This window comes from Rhipicephalus microplus, chromosome 5, assembly GCF_043290135.1.
Source record: "Rhipicephalus microplus isolate Deutch F79 chromosome 5, USDA_Rmic, whole genome shotgun sequence".
Taxonomy (NCBI): domain Eukaryota; kingdom Metazoa; phylum Arthropoda; class Arachnida; order Ixodida; family Ixodidae; genus Rhipicephalus; species Rhipicephalus microplus.
In genome coordinates, this window is record NC_134704.1 from 146161949 (window position 1) to 146182253 (window position 20305).

Consider the following 20305-nt stretch of genomic DNA (forward strand, 5'->3'; position numbering starts at 1 on the left):
TTCCCCCTTGGGCCTGGCTGTGCTTTTTGACGTCGGTTGCGGTCACCGTACTGAAGTCCGGGAGGTTGGCGCGAAGGCGCCTTCCTTGCAGTAGTTCACCAGGGGATCGCCCATCCTCCAGTGGGGTAGAGCGGTAGGCCAGCAGGCCCAGCCAGAAGTCGTCGCCCGAATCTGCAGTTTTTTTTTTAAGATGCGCTTCACAACCTGCACACCTTTTTCCGCAAGCCCGTTTGACTGCGGATAATGAGGGCTTGATGTGACGTGCGTGAAGTCGTATCTCCTTGAAAACAAAAAAAAATTCATGGCTGGAAAATTGTGGGCCGTTATCAGTGCATACTTCGACGGGCACGCCAAATCTGGCAGAGATAGCGCTCAGTGCTGCGATGGTTGATTGCGCCGACAAGTCAGGTAGTTTCTGAACTTCCGGAAAGTTTGATAAGGCGTCAAAGACAACGATGTACGAGTCCCCCGCAAACGAAAAAATATCAGCTCTAACTCTATGTTATGCACAACCTGGCACGAGCCGCATTTGAAGCGGTTCCTTGGGCTGTTTGTAAGCATACTTGCGGCATGTAGGACAAAGTTGCACCATGGAAGCAATCTCAGCGTTAAGCCCCGGCCAAAACTCGAGGCGTCTGGCCCTTTCTTTGCATTTTTGCATGCCGAGGTGACCTGCATGGATTTTTTCAAGCATAGTTTTTCGCATGCTTTTCGGAATAACAACCTTCGACGCCTTTACAAGTATTCCGTTGACAAATGAGAGTTCTTGTTCAAAACGCTTTAGTTCACCTTGTACGGGAAGCCCCGCCGACAAACTTGCGATCACCGACTGTAGGTAGCGGTCACGAGCCGTTGCCGCTTGCAGTTCTTTCTGCGTTGCTTCTGTGACACGGTAACCTAGAAGCTGGATTGCGTGAACTTCCACGTTGGTAGTAGCACCAGCGTCGTCTTGGTTGTCAGCAGTTGACCGGGACAACATGTCAGCAAGAACAAGGTGCTTTCCAGGAATATACTGCAAAACAAAATCATACTTGAAAAACCTCAAAAAGAACCGTTGAAGGCGAGGTGGCATGTCACTAATTTCCTTTTGAGCAATTGACGAGAGTGGCTTGTGGTCCGTTTCAATTGTGACTTTCTGGCCGTAGAGAACTGGTGAAATTTTTCGCATCCAAAGGAAATTCCTAGGGCCTCCTTTTCTGTCTGTGCGTACAGTTTTTCTGCCTCAGTCAGTACTCGAGATGCGTAAGCTACGGGCCGCCACTCGTTATTGTGACGTTGCAGAAGAGCGGCACCGACGCCGTCCTTCGATGCATCGCAAGATAACCTTGTTTATCGTCGTGGGTCAAATATTGCGAGCACGGGAGCGGTGGTCAGAATTTGCGTGACGATTTTCCACTCTTTGGCGTGGTTATCTGTCCACTCAAACTCAGAACTGGCCTTGATAAAAGTTCTTAACAGGGCCGTTCTTTCAGATAGCTGCGGCACGAACTTTCCAAAGTAGTTCAACATACCAGCATACGTTGAACATCGGCCTTGCATGTTGGCACTGGCATTTGAACCAAACTTTTTACGAGCCCTGGATTTGGGGATATGCCATTCGCACTTATAATACCACCCAGAAACCGTAGCTCTTTTACGCCATACTTGCACTTGTGCAGATTAAACGTTAATCCAGCTGCTTCAGCAGTTTTGAGGACTGCAACCAGGCGCTCATCATGCTGTTCCTTCGTTGAGCCTCAGACCAGGATATCATCTATATATATGAGCACGCCTGGCAGACCGTCAAATATCTGACAAAGTGCCTGCTGAAACACCTCGGGTGCAGATGAGATGCCTTAGAAAACGGTATCTGCCAAAAGGCGACGAGAACGTACAGATTTTTGATGTCTTGTCGAAGGGCACCTGATGAAAGCCGGCGTTTGCATCCAAACAGCTAAAATAAGTAGCACCGGATAGCCGTGCTTCCAAGTCCTCGCGTCTGGGTAAAGGGAAATGCTGCCTCTTGATATACTTGTTCACTCCTCTGGGGTCCATGCAAACCCTTAGAGCACCGTCTTTTTTTTACCAGTACCAGAGGGCTTACCCAGTCGGTTGGCTCATTTTCTTTGACGATGATGCCCCCCCTGGATCATTCGCTGTAGTTCCTTCTGCAGAGGTTCCTGAAGTGCAAGTGGAACCCGGCGAGCAGGCTGAATGACCGGAACCGCGTCTGGATCCAGGACCATTCTGTACTGCGTTTTCAAGCAGCCGAGCTCTTGGAACAGGTGCCAGAAATCTTTCAAAAGTTCATACTCAGACGACGCATTGACAGCGTCCACCGTACGTCGAACCAATCCAAGCGCTTCACTGGCATCGAGCCCAAGGATGGCTTGGCGCCCATTGTTTACGACGAAGAATTTCACGCTTATCTCGGTGGTTTCGACAGACACTTTCTGTGACGTTGTTCCATAACTTGAAATAACGACCCCGTTGTAGACGCGCAACACTGACCCGGTAGGTTGCAACGCTTCTTTGGATTCAAGCTTACGGTACGTTGTAAATGGAAGTAAGCTTGCCTGCGAACCGGTGTCCACTTTGAACGTCACTTCTCTGCCATTTACTCGAGCCTTGATTGTCCAGTCTTTCTTGCGACAATTTTCGGAGCCGATTTCGAGAATCTCAAAGTCATTCTCAACGAGATTAGCTACTTCGCTAACAGCGGTAGACTTCTGGCAACAACCTGCAAAGTGGTTGTAATTGCTGCAAGAATGACATAATTTACCATACGCGGGACATTGCTTAGGTTTATGTTTGCGGTTGCACTTCCTGCAGCAAATATCTTGATTATCGCGACTCTGCTTTTTTTTCCGCTGCTGCCGTTTTTTCGTCACCGTTTCGCCACTTGAAACTGCGTCAATGCTATCTTCCGTCCTATTCCAAACTAGGCTCCTTAGTGCCGCTGCTTCTGCCGCTTTACACATTTCTTCGGCTTTTAGTAGCGTCAGGCCTCTCTCGGCAAGCATTCTTTCACGCAGCTTTGGGTCGTTCGTACCAAACACAATTTGGTCTCTAATCAGTGAATCGGGCTGATCCCCAAAGTTGCACTGTGTCGCCTGCTTCTTTAAGTACCGCACAATTTTCTCAAAAGGTTCTTTCTCCGCCTGGCTTCGTGTACGAAAAACATATCTTTCGTGAATTTCATTGCTCACCTCGGAGAAGTAGGCGTCGAACTTCCGCACGACCGTGTCGTAAGATTCCTTGCTTTCTCCGGGCCCGTACTGAAAGTTGTTGAAGATGTCGAGCACTTCGTCTACCGCGAAGCTCAGCAATAGCGCCACTTTCGAGGAGTCACTTCTCGGGGACTTCTCGGCTGCCGTTGCTTGCAGAAAAAGCTCGAACCTTTGCTTGAAGCGCTTCCGATTTTCAGACAAGTTGCCCGATAGGCGCAATGGCTCCGGCGGCTTGAGTAGGTCCATGGCGATTCCGCGCCGCTGCTGCCGTGCTTCGGTCCGCGGTGGCCACATTTGACACCATGTAACTAGCAAGGACGACGATACAGCATGATGGCCAGAACAAGAAGTGATATCGGTTTATTCAGTCACTGATTATATAGGCGCACGATAGCGCGCCGTGAGTATCTGCGCATGTCCGATGCACAGTCGTGATGCAAATAGCCTTGCCGGATACAGTCACTGGACTTGGGATCTGCCAATTTTTTTTTCTTGATGTAGAGCCGTAGCACATCCATCACCGTTCAAACGGCAAGCTACTTATGTCTACCACTTACCGCTGTTCGCGAGTATCTTGGAGGGAATTGTGTTTTCAGCATCACTAGCAAGATGACACAAAGAGCACGCGTCGCCACATCGCACGTTGGCGCCCACTCTAATCTCTTACGCGTTTTTAAGCCGGCGAGATAAGGGCTCTTGAGAGAGCGACGCTGCCTCACGCACCTTTATTTTGCGGTGATAAGGAGGGGAAGGTTGTACGCCTTGGCTTGCCTTGGGCTTTACCTGGAACGATTTTGCTGTAGTTGCCTGGTGCACAAAGGTCACTGCAATCATTGTAGTCTTGGTTTGCGAAAAACACGCGCTTTTCAGACACAGCAAAGTAACAATTGAGACGCTTGTTCACGCGAACCCGTACCTGTGAGTACGTTTTGTGCGCGAGGAACATGTGGCTTGTTTCTATCTGCTTTCAATTCTGCGCGTGACCTTTCAATTCGTTGCTATCGCGTTCATTGCTTCACCTTTCCGGCAAAGCTGTGACTTTAATGCCTAGTTCACATTGAAACATCCGCTTTCTACAGCGACCGAAATTCCCCTGCCGCCGAAAGGCAGCGTCGTTCGCACTGGACGCGCCCCGCGCCGCCGAATATGCCATCTACTACGGGGCGAACGCGGGATGGATGCGCTGTCACCCGGTTGTTGTCGCGGCTTGCAACACTATTACCCTATCCGGTGGTGTATACTTCGACGATTCTCGTACGCAAGAAGCAAGAAAAGACAGTACTGCTTACTTTGATGGCAAGTGGCTGTGTTGTAATGCACGAAGAGCAGAAAAACCACCGACGCCAGCGGCGTTGGTGGGTTTGTTTTGCTCTGCAAGACCGCAACAAGCTCGGTCACGCCAACAACAAGCTCGGTCACCTCTTTCACGAAATACGGAGGCGAAGTAGGCACAGAGTAGGTTAAACCACCGTTGGTTTAAACATTCAGTTACGTGCACTGCGGCATAACAAGTGAGTGGGGCTTGGCCGCCATTTTTCAAAATTCCTTGACTAGCGCTCCTATTGGTCCGCGGTGACCGATTCGGCGGCAGACGCCGCAAAAATCGGTCCGAAAGCGATCGATGTGGAGAGGGCCCTTTCGGCAGAACTCGCCGCCGCCGAACCGGATTCGGAGCACTTTCGGCGGCCGGAATGCTCAGTGTGAACGCGGCCTTAGGGGCGAAGCTCCTTTAAGTGGCACCCGTTCGTCCCTCGTCGTAGTCGTAGTGCGTAACCAATCTTACGCTTTGACCTGCAAGGTGGTGCCGGTGAGAGATTCCTCCTTTGTGTTGTTAAACAATAAAATATTCGCAGCGTGCGCGTTAACTAAAAGCCGAATTCTGCTGTCTCTCAGTCTCAATTAACATTCATTGGCATGTACTATCGGCATCAAATGAAACGCGAACAGCGGAGCACGTGACACAAGCCTTATCAATGGCATAGTGCGTGTTGTCGACCAGTCATTGGCACAGACAGGCCCGCACATCCGGTGTGGCAGCACTGCGTGATCCCCCTATAGTGCAATATTCCTGCTTGTGTTCCAGGTATGGTATCTGAAAGGAACAAAATAAAAAAAACAGCGGTTGAACAACTGCAGCCGAAGGTGAGTATTGTTGCATGGTTCGTCATCACGGAGTCTATTATCATGGAATTCTTTGCTGATTCTATTTACAGTAGACAAAAGTTGGTTCATAATGCTGGCAATTTCACGCTGTTTCACTTCGTGCCGGTAAAGAAAAACAATTTGTGCTTTCTCTTCCGAAAAAGTGCTCGCCATTTCCAGTTAAAGTGATGCGTTTTTGGGTCGGTCTCTCAAAGAAGGGTGCAGGTGAAGCAGCGCTGGCGAACGAGATACGACGATCGTTTCAAAATTAACCGCTCACCGATTATATTTCTCTTTTTTTTTATCGTGCCAAGTCATCGATTGCACTGCGTCCCTGAAGTAAAAGCAAGAACTTGTGAGTGATACAATCAAAAGCGCTTGGCACGCCCGCGATAGCCACCATTACCACCCTACGAAAACTAGAGCAGAAACGAAGATAACGCAATGTAGGGGATTGCGCAGTGCTGCCAAACCGACTGTGCACGCCTGTCAATGTTGATGACCTGACGGTCAACACTATACTATTTCTAATGCTTGAAACACGTGCTCCACTGTTCGGGTTTCATTCGACGCCGAGTGTACATTGAGCACTATCTGACAAGAAAGCGTTGCTAGGTTATACTCGCTTCGCGTAACCTCCTTGGTTTCAGAAAGGTTTAGCGAGCATTGGGCCGCATTGCCATGTATACAGTGAACTAGTATATACCATGAACTCAAGGTGGTTAACGGTGGGAAGTAGACAGAAGCGCAAGCCGTAAGAAAGTGTGCGTGCCACCACTCATTCAGTCCTTGAAATGTCAGCTGGATGGTGGTGCTTTATATGCGGAATATATGATGAAAAATGCGAGATGGTGGTACTTAGAGTGTTGACTAGATGGACGAGCGGACACACAGACAGATGCATGGACGGACGCACGGATGGCTGCACGGACAGATGGACGCATGGACAGACGCACGCATGGATGGGCGGATGCAGACACGGATGGTCACACAGACGGATGCATGGACGGACGGAAGCCAGAACGAATGGATGGACGAATGCTTCACCCCACTCACCATCATTCACCCCGTAGATATGCTGTCATTTTTTATTGTCGCCGCTTGGACAATCGTAATGCGAGGTCATTTTGATGCGGTGCTCGGAACATCCTGAAAAGTTAAAGTTCAACTGGTGAGGTGTGTCTAATCGGTGCGTTTCAGCTCAAGCGTGAACTGGTCCAGCATAAAATGTTTCTGAAGGTACTTTAATACAACCTCCAGCTGCTCTGTATACGTGCATACGCACAAATAGTTGTAACTATGGGCATGCCCATGAAGCGCATTGGACGCGTGCTTGGTGTTTCAATAAATATCCGACGAAGAAACTCGGTTCGCAAAGCCGCATCGTCATACGTCGACGGCGTTGCACAAAAGCATTCGCGTGAAATGTTTCATACCTACACTTCATGGTGTGCTTCATCTCGAAAAGCACGAGGTAAGCTGAAGAGAGTGAAACCATTTTCTGTTGTTTTACGGCAACGCATATATATCAAAACATTTATTTGAAGAAGAAGCAAGGAAAAAAAGTACGGGGAGGGGTGGGGCCCTTATTCCAGGGCTCCACTGGCTTTAGCTGCCCGCTGCACCTGGTCGAGGAGCGCTAGTTGCACCCCCAAATCCTCGCTGATGAGCAAAGTCTCCCACTGCTCTCTTCCGGAAATTTTGCCGGCTATTTGTGGCGAGTTAATTTCGGTTGGCCCGTTCCGACAATCCGACGTTATGTGGGCGAGAGTCGGCCTGCCTCCGCGCCAAGGACAACTATCACTGTACATCTCAGGGTGAATGGCATGCTTCAACGAAGGTTTGAGTATGTGTTTGTTTCTATATGGCGCCAGTCATGAGTTCCGCCCGGTTAGAGCTGTGTGTCGTACACTGTACTTTCATCGCTCAAGCCGATGGTTTTCAAGGATATCTGGCGGTAATAAGGGGCTGTCATCGGAGTGGCAGGCCACTCGGTTGGTTAAAGCACGAGCTGCGCCGTCCGCTCTCTCATTGCCATCGAGTCCTGTGTGACCCGCGCGCCAGCTGATAGCATGGTCCTGCATTAGGTCCGGTCATAATAGGCGAATGGTGTTGTGTGGTAGTCTTCCCGTTAGAAAGAGTCTTGCGACCATGGAATAGGTGAGAATAAGAGATGATCACCCCAGAGTATCCATAGCTTTAATAGCAAGCGGAATAGCTAAAGCCTCAGCGTTATTGGCAGACGCGGCTAGTGCCATGGCGCAAGTCAGAAGGCCTTGACCCGGGGCTGCTCCTACGACTGCGAGCGCGTACTTGTTCGTGCCGCATAGGGAGATATCGGTGTACACTGTGTCCGGATCGTTTTGGAATTGCCGCTGTAACTTGCGAGCTCGTGCAATCCTACGACCTTTGTGATTTTGTGGGCTCATGTTTTTTGGAATAGGGGATACTAAAATATTTTCACGTAGCTGTTTAGCCATGGACTCCAGTTCCTCTCCCGCATACAGAGGACGAGCTCGGTAACCTACACGGCGTAGCAATACTCTCCCAGTAGTGGTTAGAGTAGGCCTATCCTGTTGAGAAATGAACAATGTTGCGCGTAACTCCTCATAATGATTATTTTTACCGAGGACTCTGAGACGTGCGGTGGATGTTCCAAGTGGTAGGCTGAGAGCCGCCTTGTACGATGCTCGTATCAATGCATCTAGGGCCTTTCAATCGGTTTTATTGATCTCCTGGACAGGAAGACTACATGTTAGCTGACTGAGGACAAAAGCCTGAACCAGCCAGAGCGTCTCAGCTTCCTTGAAACCTTTCCGGTGATAGGTGACTCTATAAATCATACGGGAGATTTTCAGTGTTGTTCTGAGAGTTTTGATTGTGTGGTACACTCGCTTGTTGCTTTGTAGCCACAGCCCAAGGACTCGCATTTTCTGTACCTCTTTTATCTTGTGGTCTCCTATAAATAGGTTGACCGGCTCGTGAATGCGGTGAACTTCTGCCTCGGATTCTAATAAATTCAAATTTATCGGGAGCACAGCTCATTCCGCTGTGATAAGCGAAGTCGTCAACAGCGGTCATTGAGTCTTGTAGGATCTGAGCTAAATGACATCGGTTGTGGGCATATATATATATATATATATATATATATATATATATATATATATATATATATATATATATATATATATATATATATATATATATATATATATATATATGACGACGTTCGCTCTTTCCGAAACTCTCCCACTGCTACAGTAGGCCTAGGCAATACACGCCGATTCATTTCCTATGCCCAAAGAAGGCACACCGCAAGGGGTGCTTGAATCCCCTCTTCTCTTTTACATCGGCATAAGACGCTTAGCAAGAAGACCAGGTGGTGATTCAGGGCTAGGGTACGCATTCTATGCGAATGATATTATCCTATGGGCCAACAGTGGCTCTTTGCAACAAAAAGAGCAAATCCTACGGCAACGCAACATGGTTGAAAAACGCGGATGTTGCATTGAACGAGCACGGCGAAACAACCTAGTCGACTAGGATCACACTGCAGCGCTCCTACTCTTCAGTTTATGTCCTGGCTACTATTTCATCTTTTGTCGCGGCGAGAAGCAAGTTGGAGCCATATGCGCATACGTACTGGTTTTGAGCCTTTTGCATAACAATAAATAACATCACCAGAACACGTGCAAAGAATGCACCAAATACAGACGTGGATGGCAGAGAAAAAGAGGGCTAATCGAAAGAATGAGGAGGACGGCTCGAGAAAAATGAGTGACGCCACCTTGGAAACACATGGCGCTATCACACATGGCAGGCGATTCATGACTTCGCCTGGGTTGAGAGGCCCCTTGAGAGAAACATGGCCGGGGAATGAAGTGGTCACTAGATTTACGTCCCTGAACTTGTGTAGTCACGTGGTACAAACTTGTGCGGTAATGATACTACGATTACATTTGATACTGGCACCCTCAGTGAAAAAAAATATTTCAATCGAGCGAAAGCGTCGGAGTGATTTAGCACGTGTCGCTCACACTGAGTCTCGCACGCTGCGACTTAAGCCGGCTGCCTATTTGGATTTCGTGACTCTAGCCTTCGGGGGTATTTCACAGATAGTGTAGCACACGCTGCCATTGTTTTCTCTTTTTTTGTCAGTGTTGCATGCTCCCCGAACTTGTTGAAACCATGTGGAAGATGCAGTGACTGTTTAAAAACAGAATTTATTTCAAAACAGAAATGTCTTCCGCATTTATTACCGCTAAGTACAATTATTCAAGACACTAAGATGTGTCAAAGACTGTGAACTTCACCGATGAAAAGGATGCGGTTGTTGTCCTTGTCCCTGATGTAGTACAGGAAAGGGTGATCAACGGTGAAAAAAATCGGGGGAGGTGGTTCGTACAGAGAGGAGCTTGGCATGACGAACAAACCAGTGACGGCAGCGGCGATGGTTCCCTCCTCGTTAACCTCGATGGCTGCTTCGTGAACGGCATCGGAAATATGGACGCGTTCACCATCGACAATTCTGCCGAAGTCCGCTGAGCGCCCGAACACGACGTGTAACCCAAGTGCCTCCATTGCGCGCACCAAGTCGTAGCGCTGGTTCATCTCGAACTTGGGCAGCCTGAGCACAACGTCCTTGCTGTACATGCTGCCGTCAAGAACTTCGAGAACAGTCGCTGACAGACCATCCCTTAGCGCCTGGAGCCCAGTGAAGTTATCTGGTAGCACAATGACCATGCCAAACTTGCCTCCATTGTAGGGGATTTCCACAGCCGACGCATTTAGGCCGCTGATTGTGGTGTGCGGGAGGCGCGTTGTGAGGAGCATCGACGGCCTGCTCACCTCGGAGGTGCCCATGTTGAAGAAGGGTCTGTTCATGGTGTCGGCCGCATCGAACTTTGTCAGCCAGGTGCCCTTGAAATAGACAGCATTCAGGATGAAGAGGACGATGTACAGCGACTGACGTTCGGGCAAGATACCGGAAATCTTGCCCCGAGTTTTCTCGCGCACCCAGGCATTTACTTTTTCGGCGGACCCGGAACCGGCGTTAGCAAAGTCAGCGGACCTGAGCTCCGCGTCAAAGACATCCCGTAGCTGCTTCTGGTAGCCTTCAAGTATGGGAAAGCCCTTCTGTATGAGGACGAGGTTGGCCACGTCCAGCGTCACGTTCGGAGATTTGGATAGTTGCAGCAAGTTCTTGTAGGTCGCGAGAACTCTGGCACGGTCCACGAGGCCGACTGCGTTGTGGCCGAGCACCGATCCAAGCTCAGCCTCCGAGCTTCCTCTGGCGCCAGTGTAGGCCACACCAAACGCAGAAGCGATGCTAGTCGGAGAGAGTACGATGTTCGACAAGGGCTCTTCAAGGGCAAGCTGCTTCAGTAGCTTCACACCGAACTCGTTGTGGGCTCTGGCGAGTAGCTTGACGTCGTCCTGATCATTGCCAAACGCGAACAGCAACAACGCGAAAAAGGCAAGCTTAGCAAGCATTGTGCCCATCCTTCGTGTGCGTGCGTCCGAATGGCTTGCGGCCACGGTGGCTTCTTTATATGCATGGCAGTTTTCAATGATTTCTATCTCTCGTGTCAGGCTCGTCATTGTTCCTAAAAGCAACACCCAAATTTTATTTTTCTGACGCTCCTAGACAATATAAAAACGCTGCACGCTTTATCTCCACGAACTCGTTCCAGATATTTGATTCTAATAACGCAAGCGCTGCACTAATCAAATCAGAAACCAGCGCGTTCCGACAAAGCAGTGGATTTGCGCTACATTGTTGGCCTCGAGGACATATTGTGGCGCCACTTACGTCATGACGTACCTCAAAGAAGCCGCTATTTGCCATCCGCCAGAACACAGCCTTTCTTGAGCTTTTGCCACCAAGTGAATTTTAACGCGATAGCTTTAAACTGCTCGTTTCGCGAATATCCGGCGTTGGTGTCGGCGTCTTTGGTTGTGAGCAAATGACTGAGAACGATGCAAATTAAATGACGATAAAAAATTTTGAAATAGATTGAGAAGCAAAGCAGGGTTCATGAGTTTAGGTACGGATTGAACCCAGACTGTTTGCATGGCAAACGAATGTTCTACCCCGCGACCCCACGTCTGCTTGTTAACACAGTAAGAAAAAAACATCTGATTAGAAATGCAGTGAAAGTAGCTCTGATGATTCACGAACACACGCGTCCCGCATACATGCTTCACAAAGGAACATAAAAAAATTCAGTTATTATGCGTGGTACAAGCATTTTTTGCCAACGGACGTCAGAATACGTAATAAGCATAATGGCTCCGTGGTTGAAAGCTAGTTGCCACTACAAAAGGCACACATGCTACAACGTCTATTCTCTTAAGACCACGTAGTGGGTGCATAGCAAATTTGAAGTGATTTCATGCACAAAGTGTTTGAGCTATGGACTGGAAAGATGATGCCGCTATCACATTCAGCTCCTAAAGGCGAATCTGTAAGTTCGCCCAATTTTCGTTGTTTGAACCGCACTACTTTCCCCCTTGTTATGTTGATCATTTCTTATGAAAGGGGTGTGACCTAAACATTCGTGTAAGCTAACCACGACACAGTGCCACCTAGCGCCGACGTGTATAGCACGCGACGATTGTCACCTAGCATCGGTTGAGGTAGCGCCATAGAGGACGATGTAACTCACGGCACAAAAGCTAATAAGCTGCTATTAAATTTTTTATCGAATACTTTTGCCGCGAGAGTTCACACTAAACCAGCGATTGAAGCGATGAAAGACATGCATCAGTGAACAGAAATACGCCCCGTGCGTGCGGTACAAATGAACGATTCTCAGCGAACACGTGGCAATGGTAAGCAGAGTGAACGAGAACACATGACTGGACGTGCTGGATGAATCTGCTAAACGAAGAGCCGAATACCGCTGGAATGCTCATTTTCGTTGTGCTGTGATCTTACTCATGATCACTGATTACCGCTTTCTTTTTTACGACTGGTAAATTTACCTCTTGCCTTGGCTGATAGTTTTCGTCAAGGTGTCAAAATTAATTTTTAGCGAATTCGATGAGACCATAAAGGTTACAAAATGTCTGTTTTGTAGAGAATTCACGGACCGATATTTGAAAAATGGGTGCTCTTCGTTTTACGTACAGGTGGTCATCAATCTCACCATTAGGCGACCCAAAATATCATGGATCCGGAGAACAGTTTGCCAACAACACAATTCATTGGTTTGTCATCCCAAAACCCCAATATCATCCGAAAACAGGCTCCATAAACTTTCTGCACCTAGTTTTTTTTTATCGCGCCCCTAGGTGATAAATCTGAACACACGAACCTCAATCGTTTTTGAATGCAGTGATTATAATGTGTACGAGCATTTAAAAATTAAGACTATTGTAGCGTTGCATGTGAGTATTCACTGCCCAAGGCACGAGTGCTGAAAAAATTGCAGACTGACATTCACATTCACTACTCTCCCGGCTTGCTACACGTGTAAGTAAAAGGCCGGGACCGGCTTATTTACATTGCATTGAGTATATATGTGGTGAAACGAACCTTGAAGAGTCGGCTCGTGACGCCCTCAGGCGGACCACGCTGTCGTCACTGTATACAAACAGCTCCATTGTACTCACGGCGGCTGCTTAGGGCGTAAAAAGGGAAATGAAGTAAGCGTCTCTCGACCAGCCGCAGTTCTGGCTACCTAGACGGCGAACGGCGGGAAAAGTGGAAGCGCGTTATACTGCGACAGCAAACTGGTGGCTTGAAATATGATCCCCAGCAAGTAGCTGCGTGCGAAAAGCACTTACACAAGAGCGAGATCTTTTGCGTGAGCCAGAGATATTCGGAGGAGCTATTTCTAACATGAAAGCCCTCAGCATGGTCGTGCTCTCTTTGTGGGATATTATTAAAATTAAACCACTTCATTAACGTCGGAAGGAAGGAGCGGGCTAGCTTTTTTTTATGTTTTACATAAAGCTCTCTAACGTCGCCGCAGTCCACTTCAGTGCGAGTAACATGGTCCATACGCCCAAACATCCAACCTGTTCCCATGCTAACAATTGGGTTGACCCTCCTCCGTGTGCCATCGTGAGTTGCACAGCAGGCCAACTATATTCAGTGGGCATTGCTTATAGCAATACTAATCCTGATGCTAACTCAGTATAACGAGATGTATGGCGAGACAGAGCTCTAAACAAAACGGTCGCGTTTGTGGGGAACGAATCGTGAGCACCGAACTGTCATCGGAAGAATAACGAGATCGTTATGCATGGTAGAAAATAATGTAATTGCAAAAGATGATAGAAATTTATTATTATGTTTAAAAATGTAACAAGTGCTTGACACAATAGAAAGAGAAGCTTTATTACGGATTCAAACTATAGCTGCTCACCAAGAGTTGAACGATGGTGGGATGCCGTCTCGCTTGAGCATGTCGGTGACGTGTTCTTCGACAAATTTTCGATCAGGGGAGGACGCACGATAGGGATAGAGGTGTACAATTTACTTGCCTTCAGTTTTGATACGACCTGCACCGACGTATAGCGGCCCAAGATCTTGGAGTAGACATCAAATGAAGTGGTGTGTTTTTGCAGAAGTGATAAAAGTTCTTCCTTTTGCACTGCCGTAAGATGTGAATTTATTGCAGCCGTTAAAGCAGTCGTTATAGCGCCATCATCAGTGTTGGTAGCTAAATATGATATTTGCGCGTGGAGAGGCACTATAGAAAGGATTTCGGTGTTGGTAAAGCAAGTCACAGTGGTGCCTTGAGGGAGCACAATAGGCGAAGAAGTGGGATTATGCGCTGCGAGAAACGCTCTCCCATTGGGAAACCACACCAGAATAAGATCAATAGTGAGGCCACCTGAGATGTAACGTCCACACGGTGCATTGAGCACATCCCCAATACCGGTGGCATCGGATATCAGCATCACTATATGTTCATGACCTAGAAAAATGGAGCAATCATCTCCCGTGGCAAAACGCTGGCTATGGGCGCCGATATATAAACAAAGTAAATCTCTCATGTGAATGACAATCTGTCGGCAAGATATCCCCACTGAGCTTAGGAGAAAAAGTCCCACCACAAAATAGCGCTTTGGGACAGGAGGAAAGAACGAGAAATGGTATGTGACGCAGAATGTCCGTAATAAAAACTTGAACTGTGCAAACACTAGTGGGTTGAATGAAAACTCCGTTAGCACCGCGAAAAGGAGGACCATCATATGAGGTCTTTACTTTTTGCAGGCGAGAACACAAGTCGACAATAATAACAGAAAGAGATGCACCCGTGTCCACCGAGGGGTCAGTCCGCACCTGCGACACACACTCAAAGTACATTTGAGGGGAGTTGCAGAGGATTTGCCTAAAGCGGCGCAATCGATAAACTTCAGCTGATGGTTCAAAAACCAAGTCTGGGCAAACCCAGTTGGACAGAATGACACGTAAAGCAGTTTTGCAGGGTCGCCCCAGTAGTTGAACAAACTGACGTGGTCGTACTGCTCCAACCATCTTTCGACTTCTTCACCGCGAAGGTCGGCGGGAACCAGGGGATCTTTTTGAGTGATGGTTGACGTCGAAGAAGGCACACCTATGAGTGCAGGCTGGGCGGGAGGAGCCAAGGTGCTCTGCACGTCACGTGACTTGGCCTAGGGCTGATTCTAAAGACTATGTCCCGAACGTAGCTTGAGGAATGCTTTGTATTAGTATCTGACGAGGACCTGTAGCATGAAGGGGACCGGAAAGGAGTCTCAATCACTTATAAGGCAACGTTGATTGATTGGATGGTTGGTTGGTTCGTCAACAGCATGGCGTAAGAAACTCTGAGGGATCGGGCTTTGAGTCGGACGGTGTCTTGCTTCATTTGGCAAAGGGTGAATTCATTAGGTATAACAAGTAATATTTCAGTCTATCAACAAAAAGAAAACGCTTAAAACAATAACATAAAACACACAATTCAATGTATCTACTCTTCCCATTCCCTTCTCTTAGTTTTCCGTCGAAATTTGTTATAGCGTTGAAAACGCTGCTGTGGCTAGAACCAAATGTGACTGCGCCAATTGAAAGAATCACCGGAATTGACAAGTCAAAGTTCAACTGTTCTAAAGGGCCTCTGGTAGTCTTTTTTTTTTAGTTTCAAACATTCATCACGTCAAAAAGAAGTGCCCTAGAGATCCACTTTCATTACAGCGAAGGCAAAGGCGACTGTTCCCGACCTGACCTGTGTAGGTAAAAATTCACTGAAGGGACTCGACAACCAAGCCTTGCAGTTGTAATTAGTATGTTCTATTTTCTAGATGAACATCAAGTGCTCTTCTAAGAGAACTTTAGCTGTTCAATATTTGATGAAAACGAAGCAGATTTTTGGAAGTCATGGTCCATCGTTCGCTTTTCGAAACACGTTGCTATGATAGACACTGACGTAGGCAAAACAGGCAAAATAGGAAGATCTTGAGAAAATATTGGTAGTACATCTGCATGCTCACTGAGAGCTAGACCTCTATGGCCGGATATTCATACTAGTGAAGTACCTGGAAGTATCGAACAAAGCTCTCGGGACCGTGAGACCAACAAGTGCCGAGACAGTGAATCATAACAATGTGGGAATCGATGAGGTGGGCATGAATGTGAACAAATTATCGCACATGGCAACACAGAGTAACGTCTTTCTTACTTACGGGTACTATATCAACAGAATTTGCAGAGCTTTTGAAAAACATATCGACACTAATCTCCCGCAATGCAGGAGTTCTGAAAGAGAGGCCCACTTTCGGCTTTGCACTTTGTTTGAACGAACCGTATATTATCAGCAGAGGTGCGAAAATTGTGAAAACATCACTTAGCAAAGTGACAAAATTACAATCTTTGGGAATCCTCTGGCGACTGGCCATTCGCTGGAAAAAGATTCGACGGTGAAAGCCAATTATTCAACATTTAAATGCGATGTACTACTTACTGCGTACTGCAGACAGATTGAGCATCTATCTATCTATCTATCTATCTATCTATCTATCTATCTATCTATCTATCTATCTATCTATCTATCTATCTATCTATCTATCTATTTATCTATCTATCTATCTATCTATCTATCTATCTATCTATCTATCTATCTATCTATCTATCTATCTATCTATCTATCCTACTTCTGAGTGCTCTCGTGGTCACCACCTTAACTTGAAGTACACAAAAATGACTATGGGAGGGTAAAATGGTTTGACGAATATGACTTGCTGGTGATGGAATAGATAATATCACAATCTCTTCGAATAGGCCTTCAAGTGTTGCTTTCCAGGCGTGTGCCAGATACCCATAGGCGAGGTTGTGCCACTGGTTATTGACAGTCATATCCATAGCTCGGTATACTCACTCATTCATACTTATTTGAACGTGGGCAGCGTGAGTATAAAAGAGAACTGATGAGTGTGGGTAAGAATGAGTGTGAACGTGAGTTAGTACTTTTAGTGTGAGTAGAAGTGAGTATGAACGTGAGTGAGTAATTCTGAGTGTGAGTAGAAGTGAGTATGAACGTGAATGAGTATTCTGAGTGTGAGTAGGAGTAATTATGAACGTGAGGGACTACTCGGAGTGTGAGTATAAGTGAGTATGAACGTGAGTGACTACTATGAGTATGAATAAAAGTTAATATGAACCGGAGTTAGTATTGTGAGTGGGAGTAGGAGTGAGTATGAACGTGAGTGAGTACTTTGAGTGTATGAGCGAGTATAAATTTGATTGAGTACTAATGAGTGTGAGTAGAAGTGAGTTTAACTAACGGTGGGTCCAGAGGAGGGGCGGTACGGCTTGTGCCCCCCCTCAAACTCTCTGTCAGCACCCATCCACCCTTAAATTCAGTGCTAGCCGCCCACAACCGGTTACCGATTGGGACGAATGAGTGAAACCACTCGGAGTACATATGAAGAGTCTTTATGCTCCGAAGAAGTGTTTTCAGTAAAAACAAAAAGTCATGATACGCCCCTATCTCCAGTGTTACTTTATGCGACCTCCCCTCTAAAATCAGTGGCTGGATCCGCCCCTGATTTAAACGTGAGTGAGTACTCATCAGTGTGAATATAATTGAGTATGAACGTTATTGAGTATTCATGAGGGAGAGTAGGAGTGAGTGAGCACTCATGGGTGTGAGTAGGAGTGCGTATGGATGTGAGAGAGTACATTGAGTGTGAGAAGGAATGAGTATGAACGTGAGTGAGGACTCTGAGTGTAAGTAGGAGTGAGTATGAACGTAAGTGAGGGCGTATGAGCAACAAGTAAGTAGGCGTGAGTATGAACGTGAATGAGTGCGAAGGCTGAAGAAATTGTGGTGAGTGAGTATGAGCGAATAGTCTCTCAAAGTGCCGACCTATGAACAGGGGTGCTTAATTCAACTTTGAAGAAAGCATCCATTATCCTGCAATAGAATCACAAGTAGACATTACTTGCAACTGGGGAATGGGTTTTGGATGTATTTTTGTTTTTTATATCTGGAGATATTCATTAGCTACATCCACAGTGTGTCTACTGGTAATGCGATGGTGATTATTGTGTGCCTCGGAATCATTCAATATTTCTACATTACAAAACCTAAGTTGACTGCGCCTTTACGAGACACACAGTAATAGGTACTTTGTCGCACTTTTTATTTTACTAGTGCTAACATGAGTGCTGGCATATTCACCATCGTTGATCACTGAACAAAGTACACGGGTTATCCCTATACAGAAAAAAATAAAGTGACAAGCTTGATAACATATCAATCTATATAATTTTATTTTCCTGTCTTTATACTTACCTCACAGACCTCATAAATACAATGTACGAGAAAAGGAACAGAAAGGTACAAATTAGCTATATTTTAGAAGATGTCCCTCCAAAAATTTTTTTGATTTGTATGTGTAGCTAGACGAAAGCCACGTCAATTTGGTCAACTCATGTATCTTTGCGATACCTTCAGAACACAAATTCGGCATCTGAAACAAGTGAACACTCAGCACAGGACAATGACGGCCTCGCTACTATAATAATTGGGAAAAACAATCTGACAAGTCCACACCGTACAGTCGGCACGCACAAGCGCTCTGCCTATCATCTCCGTGCAAGATATAATACTCAATGTAGAATAAAAGAACATATATAAGAATTCATTTGCCTGTTTGTGCGAAAGCCCAATAGAGCCTTTTCCAAAAAGGCCGCACCTCGCGCCTCAGACGCGAACTACAGTCTGCCGCCATTGTGAGGGCACCGCAGCAGACGACGCAAGCTGTTTTTCCCAGCGAAGCTGATGCGCGTTTCTTGCAGCGCACGCAGACACCTCTGACGTTCCTGCAGGACGCTGAGAAGAGTCTCTTGCAGGCCTGATCCATGCATTGCCAGTCATAACAAGCCAAACTGCTCGTCCAACCCGTTGAAGGGTACAAAATATTGCTCATTGTGCAGCGAAAGCAGCTCAGAAAGCTTATCGGAGAGAACTAGGAGGTCGTTCAAGCTAGAAAGCAGTGTGATTGCAGCGGATGATATGGGGAACTAGCCGCCAACACAAACATCACAGCACTCACGCATTTGGTGGCTCGCTTACCATGCCCTCATGATGTCGCTAGCTATCCCACGCTCCTTTGCGAAGTGAAACTAACGAAAAGCTCACCGTCAAGTGGCATATTTATAGAAAGGGTCTATAGTACCAGTGACCCAATCACATTCTTTTCTATATGCTATGCTTCCATAAATTCTTTGGTCTTGAAATTCATAATCTTTTCCAGAGAATCGAATACGAGTGGGTTTTGGTTCGTAGGCGCAATAGCTGTCCAGATTCAAAGAAAATGAAGGGTTAATGAAAAAAATGACGCAGATCTCTTTTTTTAGATTACTTATAGCATGAAAGTCAATGTGTCTAAACAGAGGATGTTCGGCGTATATTGTGCATGATTTCGCCAAAAGAGCAAATGAATCAATGTTGCAGCAACAAGTTATGATATCACGTGACGAACGGCAAACAGCTTGAAACTTACAGCACTTACTTCAAGCATAAAGTATGCTTGAATATTTAGCAGACAGCATTGTAATATCAGTCACAAGAAAGACTAAATGGCTCCATCGTGAAGATAGTTCAGAAGAGCCACATTTACTGGGCAGTGTCATTGTTGGGTTTTCCCCCGACAGGTTATTGCCGCCTCGTGTTCTCCTAGGATTCACAAGTCATCCGGCGGAAGAGTACCTACAGCCCGCCCCACGATGTTACAACTGTCAACGATATGGCGATGTTGACAAATCATGTCGTGGACAACTTCGCTGCAAAATCTGAGCTGGAGCACTTGATTACAGAGACTGTACATCCAGGAATCAACCCGAATATGCCAATTGCAATGAAGACCACGTAGTATTGTATGACGATTTTCCGCAACATCAGGCGGCTACTCTACTAAAGCGACAAGAAATTTTTGCTTAGAGGGATTCGGGCAAAGCGGAGCATCTACTCCCTGTGACTTCAAAATCACAGAATAGCACATCACCACTGTCATCTGTGACAGTAGCCAAAGGTGCTTCAGCTCAGAAAAACAAAAGTACAACCAAAACGGGCCATAGAGGACAATCACAAAGCGTTCAAAAGCAGACAAGTGACAGCAGGACACCGAAACCGTCAGCGACTCAGGATAACAATGTGTCAACACCTTCCACTTCATCAAAACCAAGAACAAAAGTGCAACGTGCACCAAAAACAAATGATGTCAATGTGGTTATGTCAATGCTCTTCCTTGCTTTGAACGCATTTCTGTATGTATTTCCACAGGCCAACGACCTTCCAGTTGTGGGCGCCGTTCTTTCATCAGAGCCTCTAATAGTACAACAAAAAATTGTTGTATAGCAAAATGGTTCTACAATTGGACAACCGTTTCCGCAACGCAGCTGTGTTTCAGTGGAATGCCAATCGGCTTAGGTCCAAAAGCGTGGACTTAAGTAAGCTGGTTCCTCAGTATAGCTT

General features: G+C 46.7%; 1 protein-coding gene across 1 annotated transcript; it reads right to left on the reverse strand.

Annotated features, from left to right (window-relative positions):
- Positions 1–9554: 9554 nt before the first annotated feature.
- LOC119173349 (iripin-8) lies at positions 9555–10941 on the reverse strand. The gene has a single exon (XM_037424207.2). The coding sequence runs from the start codon at positions 10851–10853 to the stop codon at positions 9645–9647; it is 1209 nt and encodes a 402-aa protein (XP_037280104.2). The 5' UTR covers positions 10854–10941; the 3' UTR covers positions 9555–9644.
- Between the last annotated feature and the right edge of the window lie 9364 nt (positions 10942–20305).

Excerpts from the sequence above, each read along its gene's own strand:
- LOC119173349 (XM_037424207.2), bottom strand. The coding sequence starts at position 10,853 with ATGGGCACAATGCTTGCTAAGCTTGCCTTTTTCGCGTTGTTGCTGTTC.